A 25,558-nucleotide genomic window follows, 5' to 3' on the forward strand; every position below is an offset into this window, starting at 1 on the left:
CAGCATGGCGGGACTGAGGAGAGAGGGCTGAAGTGCAGCCAGGTGAGGGAAAGTCAGCTGGGAGGGCTGCCAGGGGTTCTGTCCGCAGCCTGGAGCAGGGACAGGCAGGGGGCAGGAAGGGAATGGGGTAGGGATAGGGGTAGGGCAGGGACAGGGGCAAGAAGCAGGGCCAGGGTGAGGACGAGGACTCGGCAGGGGCAGGACGGGCAGAAAAGGGGCGGGACAGGATTGCAGCTATTGCAGGAGATTTGAGCGTGGAGGGAGGACAGGAAGGGACTCTGAGCATCCCGAGAGGGGCGATGAGCAGGAAGAGAGGAGTGGAACGGGTAACAGGAAGGAGTGGGACACTGGGCACAGAGGACTGCTGTGAGCTCACACAGGAGCAGCCCTGGAGGGGCACAGAGGTGTTGTGGGTGCGTGGGGAGCGGAGGCTGAGAGCAGGGTGCTGAGGGGGTGGGTCAGTTCCAGAATGCAGGTCTGGGGGAAGGTGCAGATGTGCGTGGAAACGGGCCAGGAGGGCTTTCTCCATCCCCTTCCCAGCAATGGAGGTGATGTGGTTTCCTGGGTCCTCCTCCAGTTCCTGTTCACAGCAGCACACGAGGACGCCTGTTCATGTCCTGCACCCCACTGCTCCAGGCCGTGCCCCAGGAGCCCCCTGTGTGCCCACTGCTTCCTGGCTCAGGATGGCCTCCTGTTCCCCCGGCAGCATCCATTCTCCTGCCTCCTTTTCCCCAGCAGATCCCACTTGAGACAGACAGACGAGACCCTGTGGAACACGAGTGGATGAGGATGTGGGCTCATCTCCCCCCCACCATACAGGGTGGCCCAAAGGGGTGAATGAGCCCCGGCTCCACGCACCAAGTGCTGCACGTGGCTGTGACGCAGGACCTGCAGGGACACAGGGCCTATGAGGACGCAGGCCGGACTCCGACCCCATGACGTGGGGGCAGTGGGGCGGGAGCACCCAGGTCGCTTCCTGGGGCAGGTGCCACCTCCAGGCCCACGTCAGATGTGGCCCCACGAGGCGATGGCCCAGAACAGCCCAGCCCCGAGCCACTGACCCACGCCACATGAGGGGGGAGAACAAATCCCAACGCCCAGGCTTGCTGCCAGCCTCCCCAGCCAGACAACACCCCGGCTTCCTGTGCCTGGCTGCCCTGGGACCACTGTGCCGTGATTCCTGCTGGGCAGGTGCAAGGGTCAGTGTCCGATGCACTGACTTTGTCCAGTGCACAAAGGATCGGGCACCTGGGGGGGCACCGAGCACCGTGTAGGGAGGTGGGCACACGCAGCTGTGTGCAGGGTTGTGCAAACACACGGTGGTCCCCAGCTGCACACGGTGCTGGTATGGCACTAATTTGGGGTGGGCTCTTTGAGAGCTGGGGAAGGGGGTGAAGGGTCAAAAAGGAGCCATCACCAGGGGTGGTGGGTGACCCGATGCCAGGGAGAGGTGGGTGTCCTGTGGGATGCTGGTGCCACGCGTGGCCCCTACGCGGGGACCGGAGCTTCACCGCGGTGCCACCCAACAGCTGGCAGAGGGCGGGCGCTGCGCTGGAGCAGAACACGACCCTTGTCTGGGGCTGCGCTAGGAGCCGCGCCGGAGCCGCGCCGGGCTGCGCCGTGGGCCGCACCCAGAGCCGCGTGAGGTCCGTACCGGGGCGTATCCAGACGCGGCCGGCCCACACCCGGGTCCGCATGGCGCAGCTCCGGGCCCGGCCCGCTCCGTTCCCGCACGTGGTCTCGTGGCGCGCTGCCCGCCTAAGGACCCGGCGGGTGCGCCTCCGCCGCCGAGCGGAATCGACCAATAGCAGCGCGACCTCGGCCCCGCGGCGCCGAGCTGGCCAACGGGAGCTGCGAGCCGGCTGCTGACGTCACGAGAGGGTGGGCGCTGGGTGTCGGCAGGCTATAAAGCGGACGGGTGGGGGGGCGTCCGCGCCAGTGAGAGGCGGAGGGGCGGCGAAGCGGAGCTGAGAGCGGCGTCCGCGTGCTGCGTCCCGGCCTTCCCGCCCGGCGCTGTCGGTGAGCGGTGCGGCCGTGCGGGGCCTCGCGCGGCGGCGGGAACGGGGCGGGAGGGGAGCGGCCGTTGGCGGTGCGCGGGAAGGGTGCTGAGGCCCCGCTGTCCGCCCGCAGGATGAGCCGCCCGCCGCCATGGAGCCCGGCCCGGCCCTGAGCGCCCGCAGCCGCCCGCCCCGCCGTGCAGCGCTATAGCGGTGGCAGAGCCGCGTCCGGCCCGCCGCGCAGCCTATTTAATTCCCCGCCGTAATTTATTGTAGCGTCCCCGTAACCCCCCGCCCCTCCCTTCCCCGCCCCGCTCACACCTCCTCGTAGCCCGGAGCTTTGGCCATGGAGCTGCCCCTCCCCGAGCCCACCGCCGCCCCTCTCACCCCCTTCCTATGGATGCTGGTGCTGGGCTTCGTCATCGCCTTCATCCTGGCCTTCTCGGTGGGCGCCAACGACGTGGCCAACTCCTTTGGCACGGCCGTGGGCTCCGGCGTGGTGACGCTGCGGCAGGCCTGCATCCTGGCCAGCATCTTTGAGACGGTGGGTTCTGTGCTGCTGGGGGCCAAAGTCAGCGAAACCATCCGCAAAGGGCTGATCGACGTGGAGATGTACAACGCCACGCAGGAGCTGATGGCCGGCTCCATCAGCGCCATGTTCGGTGAGTCCCGCTCACGGCGTGACACCCAGGGGTGCCCCGTGGTTCCTCACCCACCTCCCTTTTGCCTTCCAGGCTCGGCCGTGTGGCAGCTTGTGGCTTCGTTCTTGAAGCTTCCCATCTCGGGTACGCACTGCATCGTTGGAGCGACCATTGGTTTCTCGCTGGTGGCCAAAGGGCAGAAAGGCGTCAAGTGGTCCGAGCTGCTAAAAATCGGTGAGCCGGGCGAGGCGATGCTCCAGGAGCAGCGTGCCCACCTCTGTGCGTGGCACCAGCTCGTGGCAGGGCTTCCCTCCCGCAGCGGGGCTCCAACAGCTCCTCTTTTCTCCTAGTGTTGTCCTGGTTCATCTCACCCCTCCTTTCCGGCATCATGTCTGCTGTCCTCTTCTTCCTTGTCCGTAGGTTCATTCTCCGCAAGGTAAGGATGGCCCAGCTGTGCCGGCAGGCTGCGGGAGCTCCCGCTGCTCGCTGCTTTGTTTGCTGGGCACTGCAGTGTGTCGTGTGTCCTTGTGGCTGAGCGATGGGGAGCCCGGGCCCGCTCTTGTCCCATGAGGTGGGGACCAGGAGATAAGGAGCTTTTGCTCGCCTCTTCCAAAACATCTGGGCTGTTTGAGCAGAGGCAGCTGCAGCTTTGCTGCTGGAGTTGATAAGGTTGGAGCTGCATGCCATGCTTTTCTGGACTCACATGAGTCTCTCGTTCTGCAGTAGAAGTTGACAAGTGATGATGGTGGCTTTTTTTGAAGCCGGGAAGAACCAAAATTGTCCCCAGTGCCTGGAAACTGCACTTCCCCCTGCAGGAGAGGCAGCCTGAGCAGCCCACACCTCCTGGCTGTTCTGCTGCAGCTGCTTCCGCACTGCTGCGGGTTTCAGCCTCCCAAAGTCAGGATTCAGGGTGCTGCTTTATGCATGGTTTGTGGCAGCGTCACTTTGAACTCCCTTCAGCTCCTATGGTTTCTTTTGGTGTTTGGAGGAGCTGCTGCCCACAGATGTAGGAGCTTTTCCATCCCAAACCACTGGAGAGCAACAGGTCTGGTGTGGGGGCTGTGCTGGGGGCAGCCACGTGAGGACCCTCTGGTTGTGGGCTGTTCTGTCCTGGCAGCTGAAAGCTGTGATCAAAGCTCCACAGCCAAACTGCTCTGTGTTCCTCTCTGCCCTAAACTTTGCCTGGTGGCAGCAGCACCCTGATGAGGCAGTGAGACCTCAAGGGAATCCACAGGCTCTGTCTGTGCTGGAAAAGATTTCTGCTGTTTAGAGAGTCTGAAAGTCTGGGGAAAAAAAGGGGTCTGGCACTCAGAATGTTGGGGATGCAGCTTTGGAGGTTGTTTTTTGGAGGTATGAACTTGAAGCACGCTGATCCTTCAGGTTGGGGGCATTCTGCTGGCTGCCCAGAGCGCCCGGCTCCGGCGTTATTTATCAGCACTTTGTTCTGCACGTTTTGGTTTAATGACACCCATGATTTTAGGTCTGGAAGAACTACTTCTGCTCCAAGAGATGTTAAGATCTTATCACTGTGCTTTCTGCCTGGCAACCCTTTCAAAACGCTCCGGCGTCACTGCTGTGGGAGCAGCCTTGCATAACTGCCCTTTCAGAGCCCTGCTTGCCACCTCCTGCTTCCCGCTGTCCCTCGGTGTTGGCAGCAGTGCTGGGCAGGGCTGGGTTTGGTGCTCTGGGCGCAGGTCTGCAGGGCAGTAAAGCTGCTTGCAAGCTGAGGGCTTTGTCGTTCTGCCCGAATCAGCGAGAAAGAGGCAACAGCTTTGAGGAGCGCTTTTCTCCCAAAGCACCCGGTGGGTTGAAAGACCCCCGCAGTCGGAGCACGGGGAGGGGATGCAGGGACCTCCAGCCCAGAGCTGCAGCACCAAACGTTGTCTTGCAGGCAGACCCCGTCCCCAACGGCCTGCGTGCTCTGCCCGTCTTCTACGCCTGCACCGTGGGGATCAACCTCTTCTCCATCATGTTTACCGGCGCGCCCTGTAAGTACGCACTGCGGTGCCTGAAACCTCACTTTGGAAATCCTTGATGAAGCCTCCATTAAATGCCCGATTTACCCCTTTTTGCTTTTCAGGGCTGAATTCTCCTAGAAGGCGGCTGGCCTGTGCCGGTTTCAGAAGGCGGCAGGCTAGCGTGCGCTGAGTTCTGGGCTAGATAGGTGCCTGCCTGAACTAAACCCCACAGAACTTTCCCCCTAGAGCTCCAGATAGTGATGTCCCCCCCCGAGCCGGGTACCCAGATGTTGCTGGGGCTGCTGTTCTCCCTGTGGCCCTATAGTGAGGTGTGGGGCAGAGGCTTTTCCCGCACACCCAGCCCCTAGGAGTAAACAAATTATCCCTGAGGCTTCCTGGCGAGAAGAGGTGGTGTGCTGCAGCTGGCACCTGTGCTGAGAAGAGGAGCTCGTATCGCAGTTTGCAGCCCCTTTGGGAACAGCAGATTGAAATGTTTGTGTTTGGCTGTTGTGTAGGGGGATGGCCGGGCAAGGTGCGGCCGTGACGCCCGCCGGGCTGGCACACAGAGAGCGGTGCCCACAGAGCTGAGGGCAGGTGGTGCAGGAAAACACACAAATCATAGCTTCCAGCAGGCAGAGCTCTCGGCGTGAGCTGTTTTCAGTCTGAGTGGGTTTCCTGTTGTGGAACAGTGGAAGAGGTCATTGGAGGCTGGAGGTGGAGTGACAGGAGGCAGCGTTGGCTTCCGAGGGTTTTGTCTGTAAACAGTGCCTGGAAGGCTCCGGGGGTGTCTGCTTCCCTGCAGCATCCACAGGAGGAGGAGGAGAAGGAGGCAGCAGTGGGGCTGTAGGTTCCAGCTGTCTGCTCTGGGCTGGCAGTGTTGTGCAGCTGTAATGTTGGTGCAAAGGGAGCAGCGTGTTGCTGCCTTCAGCGGGGCCACCTCCTGCTTGGTCTGGGGGCTGCGTGCCAGCCCCTGCCAAAAGGCACTTATGGAGTACCTCGGGTTCCTCCTGCAGGGCAGGTGTTGGAGCAGGAGCTTTGAGTTGGGGTGTGCAGCTGAGAAGTCCCCTTCCTGGAGCTGCTGAGGTCCCCGTGTGCCAGGCAGGCAGCGTGGTGCTGCGGCAGCCGTGCTGCTGTTTTCTTTGACATTGCAGCAAGGCAGGACGCAGGGCTGTGCGGTGGCTGAGAGCGTTCCTGTTGCTGCTCAGGCAGAATGCACACCGGGCACTAATCGGGTTTGGCTGCAGGAGGGAGGGAAAGTGCCTGAACATGTGGAACAGATTAGCTTTCTGTGGGGGAGACCGCGGCCCAGCGGGGCTCTGTGAGGTCCAGCTCTTGTTTTCTGTGTGGTCTCTGGGCTGGGGGAGCAGAGTCGGACACGGAGGGGGTCCCCGGGGTTTCAAGATCCCTTGTTTTATTTCCTAGTGCTGGGCTTTGACAAACTGCCTCTCTGGGGTATCCTCCTCATTTCGGCGGGGAGTGCTGTTGTCTGCGCTCTCGTCGTCTGGTTCTTTGTATGTCCGAGAATGAAGAAGAAAATTGAACGTAAGTACCTGGCGCTGTGCAGCTCTGGGCAGGGCGAGCCGCTCCGGCCAGCTCCTTTCTGCAGCGGCCAATCTCATTACCATGGGGCTGTTCTTAGCAGGGATCTGCAGCTTCACTTAGCACTTAAGCTGCTCTGGGTGTGTGCGGCCGAGCTGTCGGCCCCGCGTGCCTCCGGCCAACCCCGCAGGGTCCCCCCAATTTGGGGGACCCCAAATTCCTGCTGGGAGCAGCGCTGTGCTGCTGGCTGGCAGCCTGTGGCCCTGCCTGCACTGCAGGCTGCTAACCTTTAATCCCAGTGTTCCTGGGGATCAATGCGGGTTGCGAGACAGAGCTGGGCAGGCTGGTGAAATCCTCCCCCCAGGGCAGAAATACCCTTTGAAAAACACCCCCAGCAGCAGTCCTGTAGCTCTATAGCAGCACGGGAGGGCTGCGTGCTCTCGCATACAGACATAGCATGCAGCCTGCTTCCTCATTTGCAGACCTGTAGGCGAGGGGATAACAAGTGTCCTTGTCAGCTGCTGTAACTGGGGTGTGACTGACAGCTTTATGGCTGCCCTCGGAACCCTTCCAGCTGCTGCAGCTCCAGGCAGCTGCAGGGCAGGCTCCCTCCTCTGCCTCACTGTGTGCCTCCTCCTTCCTTGCAGCCCATGGGAGCGGCCTCAGCTTCCAGGGCTTGCCTTGGAAAGCAGAGGCAAATCGGGGTGTTTGGGCTCACAGCTTCGTGATGGAGAGGGGGGACCCCAGGAGGGGTGGGGGGCCGGCCTGGCACAGATCACCGTGTGGAAGTGGTGATGGCTCACGTTGTGGCTGCAGGGCAGGGCGGCCTGAGGGAGGTTTGTTTGTTGGGAGAGGGATCTGTGCCCGAGGAATAACCGGCAGAAGCCCCATCATGGTGCTCACCACACCCCGTGTGGGTGTGTGGGGATAAAAATAGGAGATGAGCTGGCTTGTGACGGCCTGGCTGCCGCGTGTCGGACGAGGTATGACTGATGAGCATTGAGGTGGAAAGGGAGCAGCAAAGTTCAGGATTCAGGAGAAGCTGTAAAGCGATTGATCTGCCATAAATGTGAGCGTGGGGGCACGATCCAGGGCAGGTGTGGCTCCGTGGCTGTGCCAAGGGTTGGGATGTAACGGCAGCTGCCTCTGTCTGCAGGAGAGATAAAATCAAGTCCTTCTGAAAGCCCGCTGATGGAGAAGAGCAGCAGCCTGAAAGAGGAGCACGAGGAGCCCAAGGTGCCCCTGGGCGATGCTCCCACAGGCGATGCCAAGAGCCCCAGCGCCGAGGCAGGGTCTGCTGTGCCACAGCGGGCGGCCGTGGAGGAGAGGACGGTGTCCTTCAACCTGGGGGATGCAGAGGAGGCCCCCGAGCGGCTCCCGAGCATCGACCTGAAGGAAAGCAACGTGGATGGAGGTGAGCAGTGCTGGGGGCTGCGCTGGGGCTGCGCCGCGGCTCCGGTTGGGCGCTCACCGCTTTCTCTTTTCGCAGGAGCCGTTCAGTTGCCCAATGGTAACCTCGTGCAGTTCCACCAGCCCGTGGGCCACCACCTGAACTCCAGCGGGCAGTACCAGTACCACACCGTGCACAAGGACTCGGGGCTGTATAAGGAGCTGCTGCATAAACTGCACCTGGCCAAAATGGGGGACTGCATGGGGGATTCGGGGGACAAACCCCTGCGTCGCAACAACAGTTACACATCCTACACCATGGCCATCTGCGGCATGCCCCTGGACTCCCTCCGGGCCAGGGAGGGTGAGGAGATGGAGAAGCTGACGTGGCCTGTGGCAGACACCAAGAAGCGGGTCCGCATGGACAGCTACACCAGCTACTGCAACGCGGTGGCCGATGTGCACCCTGCTGCTGACGTGGATCTGAATGCTGCTCAAGTGGAGATGGGTCTCCAGGACAGGAAGGGCAGCAGCAGCTCGCTGGAAGAGTGGCACGACCAGGACAAGCCCGAGGTGTCCCTCCTCTTCCAGTTCCTGCAGATCCTTACGGCCTGCTTTGGCTCTTTTGCTCACGGTGGCAATGATGTCAGGTCAGTACCAGCAGTGCCGTGGCTGCTCCTGGAGCTCTGAGCTGCACTCTGGGTTCTGAACCGCTCCCCTTCTCTTGCAGCAATGCCATCGGCCCCCTGGTTGCGCTCTACCTGGTCTATCAGACAGGCGACGTGGCCACCAAGGTGGCAACCCCCATCTGGCTACTGCTCTACGGGGGTGTGGGGATCTGCATCGGGCTGTGGGTGTGGGGCCGCAGGGTCATCCAGACCATGGGCAAGGACCTGACTCCTATCACACCATCCAGGTAAGGTGGAGCTCTGCTCCTGGGGGCTGCACGTGCACAGGGGGGAGAACTGATCCCCTCCGGTGCGGCTTGTGGGCAGTGCCTGCCTGCACACCTGCCCTGTTCTGCACAAGGGTTGGTCCCACCATGCAGAGGATCTGTCTGCACGGTGCAGGGGGGCTGTGGGGGTGGGTTCTGTCTCACCTTTCCTCCTGTTCTCATCCTCGCAGTGGCTTCAGCATCGAGCTGGCATCCGCCGTGACCGTGGTGATCGCTTCCAACGTGGGCCTCCCCATCAGCACAACGCACTGCAAGGTAGGGCCATGGGCTGAGCTGAGCGTGGCTCCCCGCCCTCCTGGAGGGGCTGCAAACCTCAAGGCTGGGAGGAGGGCGGACGGCAGAGCTGCAACCCCGGTGCTGAGCAGCGGGGCTTTGGGGGGGGCTGGGAGGGGGCTGCACTGAGCAGTGCCCTCCTTCAGGTGGGCTCGGTGGTGTCGGTGGGCTGGCTGCGCTCCAGGAAGGCGGTGGACTGGCGCCTGTTCCGCAACATCTTCATGGCCTGGTTCGTCACCGTGCCCATCTCGGGCCTCATCAGCGCCGCCATTATGGCCCTCTTCAAGTTCGCTGTGCTGGGAGCGTGAGGCCGCACTGTGCCTGCTTGCTGCTGCCCCGGGGGGGTCACACACAGGCCCCCCCCTCCCGGCCACAGGGCTCCCTCCGTTCCTCTGCGTGTTGTCACCGACGGCTCTTTATGGTTTATTTTTTTAACGTTCCGTGTCTCTCAAGGCAAGCTGAGCAGTGCTGGGCTGTCCCGTTGCTCCCAGCCTCAGCCTAGCAGTGACGAGGGCCGCTTTATTTTTTTATCCCTTCCTGCCCCCCCCAGTTGAACCCGGACCCCTGCAGTGACCCCCTGGGGGCCGCGGGCTGTGCTGTGCTCGGCTTTGCCCCCCGCACTGCTGCTACCTCGGACTCAATAAAGGTTTCCTTCGTACGCCAGCGCTGTGCCTCACTTTGGGGGGGGGGAAGGGATGTCCGTCACCCCCTGGGTGTACCTGGGGCTGGGAATGCTGATAAGGGCTTCACGTGTGCCCCCCTGCCCTCCAGTCATGGGATGCATATGGTGTGGGGGGGGGGTTCTTATCGGGGCTCTCCAGCAGCGATGTTCGGCTGATGGCAGCGGGGGCTGCCGGGGGGGTTGGGGGCCTTCGCTGGGGGGCTGCTAGGGGGGTTCGTGCTCCATGGGGTTGGGGCTGCCCAGGGCCGGGCCTTGACCCCCGGTTAATGATTGCCCGGGGGCGGCCACCGGGGGGGGGGGAGGGGGCGGGGCGCAGGGCCCCTTAAAGCGAAGGGGAGCGGCGGGGGGGGGGGAGGCAGCGGTGATGGGCAGCGAGAGAGAGAGGGGCACGGCGCTGAGGGGGGCCGACCCCCGGGCACTGCGCGGGGACTGCCAGCATCGGTGGGGCGGGGGTTGGGGGGAGCGTGGGGGGGGAGGGAGGGGGAGCGGGCGAAATGGGGCCTCTGTGTTTCTTCCCCCCCTCCCCCCACAGCCTCTGTTGGTTAAATCCCGTTTTTCTGCCCCAATAATTCACTATACGGCCACCCAGCCGGGCGACAAACCCCCGCGCCGCTCCGGTGGGCTCCGTGCCATCCCACCCCCCCGTGACACACTGCTGTCCCCCCCCAGGATCTTCGTCAACCGCAGCCTGGCGCTGGAGAAAATCAAGTGCTTCGGCTTCGACATGGACTACACCTTGGCCAGTGCGTGGGGCGGGGGGGGAGGGGGTGGGTTGGGGGGGTGCTGAGACCCCCAGTCCCGAACCCACGTGGCCCCTGCGCTGTGCAGTGTACAAATCGCCCGCCTACGAGGAGCTGGGCTTCAGGCTGCTGCTGGAGCACCTGGTGTCCATCGGGTACCCCTACGAGATCCTGGCCTACAAATACGACCCCACCTTCCCCACCCGGTGAGTGCTGGTGGGGGGGCTGGGGGCCGGGGGGGCACGCACGCATCGCAACCCCCCTGCCCTGCTCACGGTCCCACAGGGGGCTGGTGTTCGACGCGCTCTATGGGAACCTGCTGAAGGTGGACTCGCATGGCAACCTGCTGGTCTGTGCCCATGGCTTCCGCTTCCTCCGGGGGTCTGTGTGTATTTCTTTTATTTGGGGGGGGGTCCTTCGTTTGGGTTTGGGTTGGAGGGGCTGAGCGGCCCCGTGCCCCCTCTGCAGGGCTGAGATCCTGCACTACTACCCCAACAAGTTCATCCAGCGGGACGACACGAAGCGCTTCCACATCCTCAACACCCTCTTCAACCTCACGGGTGAGCTGTGCCCCCCCGGCCCCAGACCTCCCCAAATTTTGGGGTGCTGCCCCCCCCTCACAGCCCCCTCCCATGGCAGAGACCCACCTCTATGCCTGTCTGGTGGATTTCTTCTCCAACTGCCCCAGATACGTCAGGTGAGCGGGATGTGGGGGTTTGTTTTCAGAACCTGGGGGGGGTCCGGAGGTCCCCCCCACTGTGCAGCACCTTCACCCCCTGTTTTTTCTGCCCATTTTTAGCTGTGACACCGGCTACAAGCACGGGAACCTCTTCATGTCCTTCCGCAGCATGTTCCAGGACGTGCGGGAGGCCATGGACCAAGTGCATCTCTCGGTGGGGCTGTGGGCAGCGCTGGGGGACCCTGTGGCCCCAGCAGGTTTGGGGGGGGAGGCTCCAAGCCTTTGTCACCCCCTCACCGCCCATCCCCCCCTGCAGGGCTGCCTGAAGGAGAAGACATTGGAGAACCTGGAGAAATACGTGGTGAAAGACGTGAGTGTCCGTGAGTCCCCCCCCCCCAGGCCTCCAGACCCTCCTCAGTCCCCGTGTGCCCCTCCAGTCCCCGTGTGCCCCCCCCACTGCTCTCACTGTGCCCCCGCAGCCCCGTGTGCCGCTGCTGCTGAGCCGCATGAGGGAGGTGGGGAAGGTGTTCCTGGCCACCAACAGCGACTACAATTACACCGATGTGAGTGGTGGCACTGCTGCTTTGGGAGGGGGGCTGAGCTCAGGGTGACCCCCACAACCCCACTGCCCTCCCGGGTGACACCACGTGTCATTGCAGGCCATCATGTCCTACCTGTTCGACTTCAGTGATGCGGACAAGGTAAGGGGACAGTCATGCTGGGGCTGGGGGTGCCCCCACCCATCTGTAACCCCATCCCCGTGTCACCTTCCCCCCCTCCTCCAAGCAGACCGGGACCCCCCCACGGCCCTGGCGCTCCTACTTCGATCTCATCGTGGTGGACACCCGCAAGCCGCTCTTCTTTGCCGAGGGCACCGTCCTGCGCCAAGTCAACACGGTGGGGACAGGGGCACCACGCGTCCCCCCCCGCCCCCACCAGCCATGGGGGTGACACCATGGGGCGCTCTGTGCTCACAGGACACGGGGAAGCTGCGCATCGGGACCTACACGGGGCCCCTCCAGCACTGTGCTGTCTACTCTGGTGGTGAGTGCGTGGCTGGGTGACACGGTGGTGGAGGGACGTGGTGGCACAGGGATGCACTGATATGGAGATGCAGTGGCACAGGAATGTGGTGGCAGTGGGACATGGTGGCAGCGGGATGGTGACACAGAGACACAGTGGCACAGGGATTCAGTGACAGAGGATTGCAGTAATACAGGGATGCAGTGACACGGGGATGTGGTGGCATGGGGTCATGATGGCACACGGATGCAGTGATACAGGGTTGCAATGGAACAGGGACACGGTGACACTGGGATGCAGTGATACAGGGTTGCAATGGAACAGGGACACGGTGACACTGGGATGCAGTGATGTGGGGATGCAGTGGCACTGGGATGCAGTGGCACTGGGGTGCAGAGAGGTGCAGTAATAAGGGGATGCAGTGACACAGACACAGTGGCAGTGGGATGCAGTGACAGAGGAGTGCAGTAATACAGGGATACAGTGACACTGGGACAGTGGCACAGAGATGCAGAGAGGTGCAGTAATAGGGGGATGCAGTGACACAGGGATGCAGGGGCGCAGTGACGCGGTGACCCCACGCCATGCCATCCTGTTGTCCCAGGCTCGTCAGACTTGGTGTGCGACCTGCTGGGCGTGAAGGGCAAGGACATCCTGTACATGGGGGACCACATCTTCGGGGACATCCTCAAGTCCAAGAAGCGGCAGGGCTGGCGCACCTTCCTGGTGGTGCCCGAGTTGGCCCGTGAGCTGCAGGTGTGGACGGAGAAGAGCGGTGAGCAGCCCCAGCCGTGCCCCCCCCTCCCTGCAGGACCCCCCCTCCTCAGGGGACGGCTGCAGTGCAGGCACTGAGCCGGAGCTTTGCCTGGCAGAGCTGTTCGAGGAGCTGCGGAGCCTGGACCTGTTTTTGGCAGAGCTGTACCAGTGAGTGGGCACCACTCTGGGATCCCTGCATCCGAGGGGGGGACACAAAGGGCCCTTGTGAGCCCCCCGCTCCCACCGCAGGCATTTGGACAGCGGCAGCAGCGAGCGCCCGGACATCAGCTCCATCAAACGTCGCATCCAGGTGATGCCAGGACCACCATCCCCGTCCTGCAGAGCAGCCCACATATGGGATATCGGTGCCCTGAGCGCCCGCTGTGCCCACAGAAAGTCACACACGAGATGGACATGTGCTACGGGAAGATGGGCAGCCTCTTCCGCTGCGGCTCGCGCCAGACCCTGTTTGCCAGCCAGCTGATGCGCTACGCAGACCTCTATGCTGCCTCCTTCCTCAACTTCCTCTACTACCCCTTCAGTTACCTCTTCCGAGCACCTTCTGTCCTGGTACGGGCCGACCCTGTGCCTCAGTTTCCCTCCCTGCCCCCAAGCCCATCAGGAGCCGGGTGCCCACCCCGCTCCCACCCGTCCCCGCTGCAGATGGCCCACGAGTCAACGGTGGAGCACGGCCCTGTGGATGCTGGAGAGGGAAGCACAGCCCTGGAGCTGCAGCTGGACCAGCACAGCCAGCAGGTGAGGGCGGAGCTGTGGCACAGGAGCCGGGCACCCAGCACCCACAGTCCGGTGCTCGCTGAGCCCCTCTGTCTGTCTCAGGACCTGGAGCTCCCCCAGGACTCCAGCGAAGAGGAGGAAGAGGATGGTGAGGCCTGAGCTCACAGCCAATGATCCAGCAGTGCCAATCCCCAGCGCTGCTCCTGGGGCTGATGGCAGCAGAACATCCCCACACCATGGTGCCCTTCTCCACACCCATGAGCTGTTGCAGGGCAGCACGAGTGCACCCAGCAGCTCTCAATCAGCTCCAGCACTGGAAACTGCTCTGGGGGGATGGTGGCCAAACACACCAAGGCCTGGGGCCACTGCTGCTCCCTTTTACCTGCTAAGAGTCCCAGCCTCTCCCCTTCTTTACCTTTGTCTATTTATAAAAGGCACGTTAACTTCTGCCAAAGTTTTATTGGAGTCACATAGTAATAGAAGAGACATAAATTATATTTTTTTTCAAAGGAAAATTCCTTTGCCCCAAGACTGGGGAAGATTGGAGCAAAGGGCAATTCCCAAGGCCTGGGCCAGCAGCTGGGACAAGTGCTATGGCTGCATGCAAGCCCTGGAGCAGCTCTGTGCTGCTGGTTCTGCTGCTCCTGCAGCTCCTCAGCCAGCTGAGGTTCCTGGATAAAGACACTCACAAAGCTGGGTGGGGAGGAGCAGTGGGGCAGCAGGACTGCTGTTCGCTAGGGGCAGGAAGATGAAGATGGGGCTCTGCTCTGTCTTAGCGACAGCAGAACCATTGTGCTCCTCTTACAGGGGGGAACCTGCAGCACCCTGGGCTCTGGGTGCCCTCACAGCACTGCTGGCTTTGAGGCTGAGCACAGCTCTCCTGGTGGCAGGAGGCAGCAGGGTGGTCCCAGACAGGGGCTGTGTGTTCCTTCTTCAGGAGCAAACCCTTGGGACGTCACTTCCCAAGCCCTGAGAGGCACCCAGAGCACTGCAGTGACCAGAACCATCAGTCAGCACAAAAACCAGGGTGTGATTTGGGGTGGAGGAGTCAATGGCTGACACATCTGCAATCCCAGACCTTGCCCACCACCCCACCGGCTCACACTGCATCTCTAGTGTAAAGTTTTAAACACTTAAAAACAGTGAAAAAGGCTGAAAAAAGCTACTCCTGCATAGTTACATCTGAGAGGCAACAGTGTAAGTGCAAGGCAGCGTGGTGGGTGAGCCAGCAGGGAATCCCCTCAGCAACATTTGGGGCTACAGACTCAAAACCTCCACCTCTGCCACCTCTGGCAAAGCTTTGTTTTTCCGGAAAAAGAACTGAGTCTCCTCATCATCATCCAGGATTTCTCTGAGGGATGACACCACGGGGTCGTGGTCCCTCAGCATCTCCGGGTAGCGGCTCCCAGCCCTCTCTATGCGCAGTGAGCGCCGCACGGGTGTCAGGAATTTCAGTTCTTGGCCTTCTGGCAGCTCCCTCACTCTGCAGGGAGGAAAAAAAAAAAAGCATGAGTGATGCAAAGCCCACAGAGAATGGCACAGGGTGCTTGCTGACAGCAGCTCAGTCTCACCTGGGCACAGACGTCACTTGTAGCTTGATGGAGGAGACAGGCAGGCTGCTCAGGGCGCGCTCTTTTTGGCACGGAGTCACAGCCGTGTGCTGCCTCTCGCCTGGGCAAGGTGTTGTGGGCTCCCACAGAAGGCACTGCTCAGGCTTTTCCCCTGACAGGAGAGAGGGAACTCATAGATCAGAATGGCTTTGGTCACAGGGGGCCTTGAAGATCACCCAGCTCCAACCTGCTACCAGGGGAAGGGTTGCCAACCACCAGCTCAGGGCTCCATCCAACCTGGCCTCGAATGCCTCCTGCAATGGGGCACCCACAACCTGTCTGTGCAATCCGTTCCAGTGGCTCAACACCCCATGAGTAAAGAATCTTCTATCATCTAATCTAAATCTTCCCTCTTTTAGCTTAAAGCCATTCCCCCCTGCCCTACCACTATCAGACTGTGTGAAAAGTCAGCCTCCCTCCTGCTTGTAAGGTCCCTTCAAGGACTGGAAGGCCACAATGAGGTGTCCCCACAGTCTTCTCTTCTCCAAGCTAACCAAACCTAGGATTGCCCCACCCCAACACCTTGCACTTGGCCTTACTGAACTTCATTAGGTTCATGTGGGTCCACTTTTGAAGCCTGCCCAGGTCTGGATGGCATCCCTCCTTTCCGTTACGTCAACTGCACCACTCAGTGTGGTGGCATCTGCAAGCTGCTGAGAGCGCACCAGATCCCACTGTCTGTGGCATTGATAAAGATGTTGAAGAGCACCAGTCCCAAGATGGACCCCTGGGGGACAGTACTTGTGACCTGTGGCCTTCATTTGGACATAGAAAAGGGCAGCAGGATTGTAGAGAGAGAAGAGAGCTCCAGCTGCAGGGGGACTACAACACTGCAGAGCTCTGGACATAACCCAGGGCGCCCTGCGTGCTGTGCCAGGCTCAGCTCTGGCAGAGGAATTTAGCCCCATTTCTGAGATGACTTTCACAATGCTCAGTCCTCAGCAATGGTCAGCAAAGTCAGCAGGGACACGGGGTGCTGGGACAGACTGCAAAGCATGGGGAACACCGACCTGCCAGCCAGCCAGCCCTGCATGCACGTGTTACCTTCTGATGGTTGTTCTGCAGTCTTCAAAATATCAAGGACAACTTCTCTGAGCTCCTGGAGTGGCTGCAAAAAAAAAAATTAAATAAATAAAATAAAAATCAGGACACAGGTCAAGGCAGGCAGGGAAAGAAGACTACAGTTCAGAAAGGAGAAAAGGTTCCTGCTGCCTCACTCAGGGAAGTGCAGACGGCCACAGCTTTTCCCTTCTCCAGATCTGTGTGCAGATGCCCACCCCCAGGTGCAGCAGTTACACTGTGCAGACCAGGCTCAACGTGCTGCCAGCTCTCTCACAGCCCTCCCTGCCCTCCTCTGGCCCCGTGCATACACTGCCTGAAGTGGTTTTGTGGAAGCAACCAGGACTTACAGCTCTAAAGGCCTTTTTCACCAACAGCTGCTAAACTGATCCCAAAATCCAACCCCAGGGCTTTGGGGCACCTGCTGGTGCACAGGAGGTACCAAAGGGCTCCTTACTCACCTCAGCACCTGCACAGACTGCTGCTTCATACAGCCCTGTCACATCAAAAGGGCCATTGCGGGCAAGCAGCTTGGCTTTGCAGATCCAGAACTTGGCACACTTCTCTGCACTGGGCTCATGGCACAGTATTGTTGAGAGCTCCTCCGATGGGACGCCCTGCAAGACAAGGGTGAAGTACTGGAGAAGAGGTGGGCACTGGAGAGCTGCCTGCATGCCAATGTCCTCTCAAACAGAAAGCAAAAAGGAGGATGGTCTGAAGTCTGCACTTTGCACTCACATTCCACAAATCCCCTACATGACCTTGGATGGATGATACAGCTTTTCTGTCTCCATTTTCCCCTCAAAAAAAAAATGAGCCTAGCATTTCAGAGGGAAGTTGAGGGACAGATTCTTCAGCACAGGCACCAGCAGGGCCACCAAACCCAGAGCTGGGCTAGCAGATGGCATTCCCAGTAGTGGGGCCCACCAAGGACATATCCTGGAGTGGTTCAACCAGCCTGGGCTGCTGCTGCAGGAATCCCTGCTGCAAGATGCACTGCTACAACCAGGACAACCGCAGGGATGCCTGTAGAGTGGCTATCAATCCACCTTCCTTCTCAGTGCATCTCACCACATGCCCTCAACTCCAGCAGTGAATTGAGCGTGGGGACTTTTCCTAAGCCAAGCAAGAATGCTTTGCTTCAAGAAAAGAGCAGCCTGCTAACGTAGCCCCTTTCCCACTCCCACCTCCTCGATGAGCTTCAGGCACTCTGTCAGCAGGGCATTGATCCTGGCCAGGTATTGCTGCTCCGGCTTCTCTGGCTTCTGCTCCTCCCGCACAGTGCTCCTGTGGGCTGGCTTCTCCTTCTGCTTCATTGGCTTTTTTGGAGGCAGTGTCATAGGCGGCCGTTTGTAGCACTTGCCCTTGGAGGCCAGCCACTGCTCCAGCTGTCTCCTGTGAAAGGACCAAGGGATCACTGTCACCACCACAGACCACTGGCACTTGCCGGGCTGCCCTTTGGATTTCTAGCTGCTTGGGAAGAACTTCTACCCTGAGAATCACAACCGAGCCAGGCTGGGAGAGGCAAACCCTCCCAAATTTAAGTGCGTCCTGAAGATAAAACGGGAGAGGCAGCACAGAGCAGCAGGGCTGTCCCTTCAGATGCTGCTCACTCACTGCTGTCTGCAGGCAACCAGTTATCGCATGGGGGAAATGAGGAACCCAGAGGACACCAGACTTCACCCTCACCCTCTTCTGTGCTGCAGCATCCCAACAGTTCAGACTGCAGCTGGGCCCTGAAGCCTGCAGCCGGCTCAGGTGGTTCAGTGCCTCGCTCTGCTTCCCCTGGGGGGGAGAACAGTCAGCCAACGATGCCACTTACCTACGATCCTCTGGCGTTGGGCTCTTGGGAACACGCCCCGCATGCACTCCATGCCTCTGTGGCAGCTCTGGTTTATGCATCTCCCTCCTGCTCCCAAATTCACCCCGATTTCCTCGAGTTCTGGAGCTGTAGGTGCTGGGAAGAGACTGTTTTTTGGGGACTCCCGCTCGGGATATTGCTGTGTGTCCAGAAGGTGCTGTCTTCACATCTTTCCTGTCTGCTCCCCCTTTAACTGTGGCTCTTTGCCACTGCACTGTGGTGCACAGCTGCAGGCCAGTTGTCCTCGTGGGCCCATTTGTGGTGCCCTGGGGCCGGCTGGAGGCTGGGGGCTTTGCAGGAACTCTAGTGGAGTGCTTAAGAGTTCCCATCAGAGACATGCCAAGCTTTCCCACAGGTTCCCTTGCTGCATTGTTTTTTTCCTGTTTTACAACTGGCTTTTTATGTAGCAAACGTGTAGAATTGGCAAGTAACTGAGGGGGTTGCAATGGCCGAGTTGTGCCGCTTGGTCTTTGGGATGCACTTTTTGAGCCTGGCAGGGGTTTCCTGAATTTCTCCTGATTTCTCATCATTTCCTTAGTCTGGCAGCTATTAATTCTGTCCTTTGGGCCCTTGACAGTCCTTGACACAGTGCCTGAGCTCTGCCCGTGAGCCAAAGCTCTCTTTTTCCCCAGATTGTTCCCATTAGACTGAAAAGTGTTGCTGGGCACAGGGTTCGTAGCTGCTTGTGCCGGCAAGTTCTCTTTGCCACAGCCAAGCCGTTCCTGCAGGCCCTCATTCAGGGAGCAAGGTGCCCTGGGCACAGGCTGGCCACTTCCAGTCTCTTCCGGCCTTCCAGAGTTTAGGAGACAAGAGGCAGAAGTTGGGAGCCTCCCTCTGGGCTGTGCAGAGGGGTTTGTGCTTGGAACGAGCCCTGCAGGCAGCTCTGTGCCCTTCCCCAGCTGCTGTGGCCGTATCACTGCTACTCTCTGCGATGCACGTGAAGACTGCTGCAGTGCAGCGTGCCCAGCTGGCTTTGCAGGTTTGGCAGCAAGCTTGCCATCCTTCCAGGTGCCCTTTGCTACGTTTTGGACAGTGCCCTTCTTGTTCCTGTCAAGCTGCAGAGACAAAGAACCTCAGGCAGGGCCCAGAGCAGAGCTCAGCTCACTCACACCCCATCAGCTCGCTCCCATCGCAGCCCCACCAGCACAAAGCCCTGCAGGGGGAAGCAAGCCCAGCGTAACACCCAGCACCAGGACAGAGGACAATTCTCTCAGCTTAAGTTCCTCTGAAAACTAATTAGTTGTCTTAGGGCCAGATGTTTAGCAGTGTGTTGACTACTGCTTGCCTGGGGTCAGGAACTCACTGTCCTGGTTTGTGTACCCTCTTCTGCCTGGATGCACTTCAAGCATGAGATACAAAACCAGACTGAAAAGAGTTCTCTTCTACTTACATGTTCTGGTTTAGAAACTGGTTTTAAGAGTGGATCCAGGTGATTAGTCCGGTCCTTTAAATAGGTCCTGCGGAAACAAGTTATCCAGGTACTGAGCAGCTGTTCCAGAAAAGTTGAAATACGTAAAGTACTTCTGGTTGCCACAGCCACAGGAGCTGATGAGAAGCGTTTTGAAGCCTAGAAGCTATGAAGGAAGAACTACGTAATATTTCTTTTCCTTCCGCCTGGCAACGGAAAAGTGACACAAAAGACTGTTGCATAACTCACAACTTCCACTGACGAGAAAAGAGATCAAAGCGCTTCCTGCAGCTGATGGGGCCGGGCAGGACGTGATGGGAACTCACTTAACAGGTCAGGTGTGGCAATGAGCTTCTCTCTGATTGCTTTTAAACGGGCTGAAAATGTCCCTTCTTAATATTACCCTACTGCTAAAGGCTGCTAAAACACAGCACTCAAAATTGGACCGACTTTCTGCTGCACGAAGCTGGTAATGCAACCAAAGGTTGTCCTACAAACCCAAAGCCTGGAATGGAAAAGCTTCATGGAGATTCAGAAGACACCCAGCAGACGTGGTATTAAAGAACAGGAAACATCAACACTCAAACCACGTCTGTTTTGACGCTGCCAGTAACAGCAGAGCAGTGCCAGGGCACTGCAGGAGCTGTTCCAGCCTCAGCTCTGACAGCTGGCACGGGGCCGAGGCTGCTCTCGTTAGCAAGCCACTGCAGCAAGAAGGCAGGTGCTGGCGATGCAGAGACAGCACACCCCGACTTACTTGGTACTGGGGCATTTCAGCTTCCTTTTGGCCTCCAGGTACTCCTGGAGCTTTCTTCTCCGCTCTTCTGCAAAGAAATGGTAGGAAAACGTAGTGCACACACAGCCCTCGGAGCTCTGGGGACAAGCATTATCACCGAGCTCCCTGCTGGAGCACAGTGCTGCTCCCAGACCCCCGGCACACACGAGGCAGGAACAAGAAGAGCTGTTTGATGCTTACAGCACGAAGCTGCCCAGAGCTCAGTCGTGTGGAGCTTTGCAGGCCTGTAGGAGGTGCTGCCTATGAGCACCAGCAGCAATGGGGCACCCACAGCTTCCCCAGGCTGTCCGCCCCATCTGTGCTCCGTTCCCCCTCGTCCTATTCCTATCACATCACCTAAAGACTCACTCTCCATCTTTCTGCTTTCACACAGGGCAGTAAGGCCCAACTCACAGTGATCACTGGGGGCTCTGGGTGCACCCAGCCCAGCGCTCCCCAGCACCACATCCCTTCCCACCTCTGCAGCCCCCAGCACCGCCCCCAACTCTCATTTCACAGAATCACAGAATGACCAGGGTAGGAAGGGACCTCAAGGATCACGAATCTTCAACCCCCTGCCACACGCAGGGCCACCAACCTCCACATCTCACAGCAGCCCAGGCTGCCCAGGGCCCCATCCAACCTGGCCTTGAACACCTCCAGGGATGGACGGGGATCCACAGCCTCTCTGGGCAGCTGTTCCAGCACCTCACCGCTCTCATAGCAAACAACTTCCCCCTGACATCCAACCTAAATCTGCCCTCCCTCAATTTCAAACCATTTCCTCTTGTCCTGCTGTTTCTCCCCTTTCCAAGAGTTGATTCCCCTCCTGTCTGTAGGCTCCCTTTAGGTACTGAAGGCTGCACTGAGCTCACCCCCAGCCTTCTTTTCTCCATGCTGAACAAGCCCAGCTCCCTCAGCCTGTCTTTGCAGGGAGGTGCTGCAGCCCCTGCTCATCTCTGTGGCTCCTCTGGACCCTCTCCAACAGCTCCCTGTCTTTTCTGTGCTGGGTGTCCCAGCCCTGGACGCAGTGCTGCAGATGGGGCCGCACAAAGCAGAGCAGAGGGGGACGATCACCTCCCTGCTCGGGCTCTGCTGATGCAGCCCAGGATCCCATTTGCTTTCCGAGCTGTAATCGCACACTACTGCCTCACGTTCAGCTTTTCACCCCTGAGGACCCCCAGCTCCTTCTCCGCAGGGCTGCCCTCAAGGACCGCTCCTTCCTTTCGCGGTCACCCCACAGGTCGCCTCCACAAAGGCCCGGATCCACAGCCGGCCCAGACTCCCCGCACCCCCGCGTCTGATTCCGGCCTCACGGCCGGGCTCGGATCCCCGCTCCGCTCCGCTCCCCGCTCCCAGCGCTCACCTTGCGCAGCCGCCGCCATGTCCACAACCCGCCCCAACCGCCGCGCCCGCGCCCATTGGCCGCCGCCTCTTTCAAACCGCCCAATGGAGAACAACGATGAGAGGGGCCGGGGCGGAGACGATGAGCTGCGATTGGGCGAAGCGAGCGGAAGGGGCGGGTATAACGGAGTCACGGGTGGGGCCGGAAGGGCGCGTCGGCCAATCGCGTTCGTTTGTGTGAGAAAGCGGGTGTGGTGGAGAGGAGGGGGGCGGGGGTGGCGGTGGGGCTGGGAGGGGCGTGAGGGGGGTGTGGGGTCTCCAAGAGGGACTGCGGGGGGGGCTTTGAAAGGGAATGGGGGCTCTTAAGGAGCGATAAAGGGCTCGGGAGGGTGTTGGGGGGTGCTGAGGGGTGCAGCAGTCCCCAGTCTTTGCCCCCAGGAGGCGCCCTGGGCGTGGGGTGCCGGGCCCTGCCCTGCTGCCTGCTGTGGGAACGCATCTCCTCCAGCCTGAACCGCCCCCACTGATCCCCAGAGGCACACGCTGAGACACGCGTCCACAGGGAAGCTTTTATTTCTCCAGTTACAATAAATACCTCCGCCCCAAGAAGGGGAGATGAAACAAAAACCATCATAATTACGGTAAAAAATATAAGTTAAAAGCAACAGGACGGTAACGAAACAATGTGTGACTCGGGCCCACGGGGCCCAGAGCAGCTATTCCACGTGGAACAGCGTGGCGGGGCAGCAGGGCTTGTACTCGGTACATACAGCATGGAAACCAGCAACGGGCCGGTTTGGGTTTGGGGCGGGCAGTCAGCGCCCACTCAGCTTGTAGGTGGCAATGTTGACCTGGTCGGGTCGGTTGGTGATGCCCACGGGCTGGCGGGGCTGCAGGGAGGTGCAGATGAACCATCCGGGGAAGGCGGCCGACTCGAAGCGCGTGGTGCCCTCGGCCGGGCTGTCCAGGCGGTAGAAGACGAAGCGGGTCAGCTCGGCGCTGTCGATGTCCCGCGTGACGTCGGCTTCCTGTGATGGAGACCCGGAGAGGCTCAGCGGGTGGCGGTGTCAGCCGGGTGGGGAAGTGGGGATGGGATGGGGACGTGGGATGCTCACCTCCAGCTGCAGCGTGGGCTCGGCGCCGCTCAGCACGCACGACATGTAGAGCTTGTAGCCCTTGATGCCCAGTGCCACTGGTGTCTGCCCAGCTCCAGCGCTGCCCCGTGGGCCTCGGGGCCGGTACAGCGCAATGTTGAGCCTCACTGTGGGGAGAAGGGACGGTGAGCGGGCATGCTGCGGGGATGGGGGGTAGGGACAGGGATAGGGGGTAGGGGCAGGGACAAGGATGCGGTGCCCTCACCTTTCTGGCTGGAGGAGGGCCCCTGGAGGTGCAGGGCCACCAGCTGTGTGGGCGACTCCAGCACGAAGCACTTCTGGTTGATGTCAAAGATATCAAAGGACTGTGAGCGGGTGTAGCGGAAGGCGGGCGCCCCAGCGTAGCTGCTCTCCAGCCGCTGGAAGGTGACGGGCTCTGCAGGGGACAGGAGGTCAGCAGGTGGCAACAACACCCCAGCAACCATCCCTCCTCCTCCTCCAGCACCGCACTCCTACCAAAAACCTCCTCCAGGAGAGCGCTCAGGTCGCTGTCAGCAAAGTCCCTGTGTGTCGGCCTCCGCAGCAGCTTGGTCATGGCCACCACCAGCACGGCAGCCTGCCGGAAGCTCCGGGCACCGCGTCCCTTCCTCACCGTCACCTGCACACCCACCGCGGTGTGCTCAGAATCCAGACGAGGCTTCTGCAAGGAGAGGGCTGCAGCTGAGCACCCCGTGCTGCCATGGCACCGTGCCACCGTGCCACCGAGCCCTCCCATCCCTACCTTCTGAAGACAGAGGCAGGAGGGGCCGTAGAAAGTCTCCTCGCTGAGGCTGGAAGGTAAAGTGGATGGTGAGCTATAGGGCCACGTGAAGCTCAGACCCACAGTGAGCCCCCAGCCCGTCTCATCACTCACCTGCTGCTCTCCAGCACGTCCAGGTCAGGAACAAACGCCATCTCTGTGCCCAGTGTGAAACCTGAGGGTGAAGGCAATCTGCAGCGCTGTGCTCCTGCTCCTCCCGCTGCCTTTGGGGTTCTCTGAGCCCGGCTGCTGAGCGACGCATTTTCAAGGAGCGCTGGAAGGAAGCGGCTGCCGTGTGGGATTTCCACGTTTCGCAACACGCCTGGAGATTGCTGAGTTTCGTATCTGTAGCACGCAGCGCCGCGGGCATCGGCACCACCTCTGCTGTTGTGCAGGGCACTGTGGGGCTCGGTGTTTTGCTGTCACTGTAGATCTCAGAGCGTGCTTTGCGCCCGTGCTTTGGGGCTTAATGGGGCCAAGTTTTGGGGTTAGTATGAGACTCAGTGGTGCCATGATTTGGGGTCAGAATGAGGTACTGTGGAGCCATGACTTGGGATCAATATGGACTGCAGCGGGGCCATGATTTGGGGTTGATATGGAATGCAATGGAGCCATGATTATTGTAGAGCTCAGAGCATGCTTTTCGCCCATGGTTTGGGGTCAGCATGGTGTCTGGTAGGATGATGCTTTGGGGTCAACATGGGTCTTAGTTGGGCCATGCTTCAGAGTCAGTGTGGACCACACAGCAGGGTGGTCCTTTGGGATCGGTGTGGGGCCCAGCAGGGCGGTGCTTTGGGATCAGTGTGGGGCCCAGCAGGGCGGCGCTTTGGGATCAGTGTGGGGCCCAGCAGGGCAGTCCTTTGGGATCAGTGTGGGGCCCAGCAGGGCGGTGCTTTGGGATCAGTGTGGGGCCCAGCAGGGCAGTCCTTTGGGATCAATGTGGGGCCCAGCAGGGCGGTGCTTTGGGATCAGTGTGGGGCCCAGCAGGGCGGTGCTTTGGGATCAGTGTGGGGCCCAGCAGGGCAGTCCTTTGGGATCAATGTGGGGCCCAGCAGGGCGGTGCTTTGGGATCGGTGTGGGGCCCAGCAGGGCGGTGCTTTGGGATCAATGTGGGGCCCAGCAGGGTGGCGCTTTGGGATCAGTGTGGGGCCCAGCAGGGCAGTCCTTTGGGATCAGTGTGGGGCCCAGCAGGGCGGCGCTTTGGGATCAATGTGGGGCCCAGCAGGGCAGTCCTTTGGGATCAGTGTGGGGCCCAGCAGGGCAGTCCTTTGGGATCAATGTGGGGCCCAGCAGGGCGGCACTTTGGGATCAATGTGGGGCCCAGCAGGGCGGCGCTTTGGGATCAATGTGGGGCCCAGCAGGGCAGCACTTTGGGATTGGTGTGGGGCCCAGCAGGGCGGTGCAATTTGGGATCAATGTGGGGTCCAGCAGGGTTTTGGATGTTTTGGGGCCGTTGTGGTGCACAGAGTGGGGCAATGTTTGGAGTCTGGCTCTCGTGTGCTGGCTGGGCTGACACACTGGGGCTGCCCCATGGCCACCAATGCCCTGGATGACGGCAGCTCTCGTCAGGGCTGCAGCAAGGCCGGATTCCCCAGAAGGGGCCGGTGATGCAAGCGCTGCCACTGTCCTATTTCTCCACCCAGCTCCTCTGCTTCCTGTCAGCAGCCATAGGGACCCCACATGTCCCACCCTCTGTGATGTCTTTGGGATGCTGTCTTCTCGGTCTTTCTGCTGCCCAGGCCCCACATCCCCACTGCAATCCTACAGGATGCCCACGGCCGCCCTGCCGGCTCCCACGCAGTTGCGCCACGTTGGAAGGGATGTGCGTGTGTGGGGTGGCTGTGTGTTTTCCTGCGGCCGTTTCACTTCTCAAATGGTGTCACTGACCCCACAGGACGTGACTCAGGGCTGGACCTGTCCCTGTGCCTTCGTGTCACACATGGATGTCTATGTGGCCCATGAGCAGATGTCCCCTCCCACCAGGATGTCTCTGTTCCCAGGATGTCCCCATGCTGGATTTCCTCACTGTGGATGTCCCTCTGGGCAGATGATCCCATAGCAGACGTGCCCCACGCCCGGAGGTCTCCGCACCACAAGGTCCACCCACTGTACCGGAGATCCCTGTGGTTGCGTGGCAGCAGATGTCCCCACACCACGCCAGGTGTCTCCACGGTGGATATCCCCATGGCTGCCCCTCGAGGTGGGTGACCCCACACCACGGTGAAGGTCTCTGTGGCGGATGTT

General features: G+C 60.4%; 4 protein-coding genes across 8 annotated transcripts; 2 read left to right on the forward strand and 2 right to left on the reverse strand.

Annotated features, from left to right (window-relative positions):
- Window positions 1-1,860: 1,860 nt before the first annotated feature.
- Window positions 1,861-9,415, forward strand: SLC20A1 (solute carrier family 20 member 1). Its single transcript, XM_085242821.1, has 11 exons — window positions 1,861-2,019; window positions 2,131-2,659; window positions 2,732-2,872; window positions 2,989-3,074; window positions 4,530-4,626; window positions 6,019-6,138; window positions 7,292-7,549; window positions 7,625-8,174; window positions 8,255-8,440; window positions 8,650-8,734; window positions 8,899-9,415. The coding sequence occupies exons 2-11, from the start codon at window positions 2,344-2,346 to the stop codon at window positions 9,058-9,060; spliced, it is 2,001 nt and encodes a 666-aa protein (XP_085098947.1). The 5' UTR covers window positions 1,861-2,019; window positions 2,131-2,343; the 3' UTR covers window positions 9,061-9,415.
- A 381-nt stretch (window positions 9,416-9,796) lies between these two features.
- Window positions 9,797-13,825, forward strand: LOC100548071 (cytosolic purine 5'-nucleotidase). The gene is made up of 18 exons (XM_085242865.1): window positions 9,797-9,875; window positions 10,104-10,177; window positions 10,263-10,380; window positions 10,460-10,555; window positions 10,643-10,734; window positions 10,814-10,871; window positions 10,974-11,067; window positions 11,170-11,223; window positions 11,333-11,416; window positions 11,513-11,554; window positions 11,643-11,750; window positions 11,831-11,897; window positions 12,481-12,651; window positions 12,749-12,800; window positions 12,882-12,942; window positions 13,026-13,202; window positions 13,296-13,388; window positions 13,470-13,825. Exons 1-18 carry the CDS (start codon window positions 9,799-9,801, stop codon window positions 13,524-13,526), a joined length of 1,575 nt encoding a protein of 524 aa, XP_085098991.1. The 5' UTR covers window positions 9,797-9,798; the 3' UTR covers window positions 13,527-13,825.
- On the reverse strand, window positions 13,807-21,537 carry CKAP2L (cytoskeleton associated protein 2L). The gene is made up of 9 exons (XM_085242864.1): window positions 21,447-21,537; window positions 20,063-20,129; window positions 19,288-19,354; window positions 17,859-18,952; window positions 17,224-17,431; window positions 16,498-16,653; window positions 16,022-16,085; window positions 14,939-15,089; window positions 13,807-14,850 (listed from the first exon to the last, which is right to left on the reverse strand). The coding sequence occupies exons 1-9, from the start codon at window positions 21,463-21,465 to the stop codon at window positions 14,625-14,627; spliced, it is 2,052 nt and encodes a 683-aa protein (XP_085098990.1). The 5' UTR covers window positions 21,466-21,537; the 3' UTR covers window positions 13,807-14,624.
- A 439-nt stretch (window positions 21,538-21,976) lies between these two features.
- Window positions 21,977-23,689, reverse strand: IL1RN (interleukin 1 receptor antagonist). Of its 5 annotated transcripts, NM_001303218.1 has the most exon segments (6): window positions 22,237-22,449; window positions 22,537-22,682; window positions 22,781-22,951; window positions 23,032-23,215; window positions 23,297-23,345; window positions 23,429-23,469. In NM_001303218.1, coding segments are annotated over 6 exon segments (804 nt in total).
- Between the last annotated feature and the right edge of the window lie 1,869 nt (window positions 23,690-25,558).

Source organism: Meleagris gallopavo, chromosome 24, assembly GCF_905368555.1.
Source record: "Meleagris gallopavo chromosome 24, MGAL_WU_HG_1.1, whole genome shotgun sequence".
NCBI lineage: Eukaryota > Metazoa > Chordata > Aves > Galliformes > Phasianidae > Meleagris > Meleagris gallopavo.

Bases quoted from the DNA above. Each gene is read 5' to 3' on its own strand.
- SLC20A1 (XM_085242821.1), top strand. From the start codon at position 2,344: ATGGAGCTGCCCCTCCCCGAGCCCACCGCCGCCCCTCTCACCCCCTTC. The intron at 6,139-7,291 runs GTAAGTACCTGG...CTCTGTCTGCAG, and splicing joins AATGAAGAAGAAAATTGAAC to GAGAGATAAAATCAAGTCCT. The intron at 7,550-7,624 runs GTGAGCAGTGCT...CTCTTTTCGCAG, and splicing joins GGAAAGCAACGTGGATGGAG to GAGCCGTTCAGTTGCCCAAT.
- CKAP2L (XM_085242864.1), bottom strand. The intron at 16,654-17,223 runs GTGGGAGTGGGA...CTTGTCTTGCAG, and splicing joins GCCTGAAGCTCATCGAGGAG to GGCGTCCCATCGGAGGAGCT. The intron at 14,851-14,938 runs GTGAGACTGAGC...TCCTCCCTGCAG, and splicing joins CAAGTGACGTCTGTGCCCAG to AGTGAGGGAGCTGCCAGAAG.
- LOC100548071 (XM_085242865.1), top strand. From the start codon at position 9,799: ATGGGCAGCGAGAGAGAGAGGGGCACGGCGCTGAGGGGGGCCGACCCC. The intron at 11,751-11,830 runs GTGGGGACAGGG...CTGTGCTCACAG, and splicing joins TCCTGCGCCAAGTCAACACG to GACACGGGGAAGCTGCGCAT. The intron at 12,652-12,748 runs GTGAGCAGCCCC...TTTGCCTGGCAG, and splicing joins GGTGTGGACGGAGAAGAGCG to AGCTGTTCGAGGAGCTGCGG.
- IL1RN (XM_085242675.1), bottom strand. From the start codon at position 23,469: ATGGCGTTTGTTCCTGACCTGGACGTGCTGGAGAGCAGCAG. The intron at 23,346-23,428 runs GTGAGTGATGAG...TTTACCTTCCAG, and splicing joins GACGTGCTGGAGAGCAGCAG to CCTCAGCGAGGAGACTTTCT.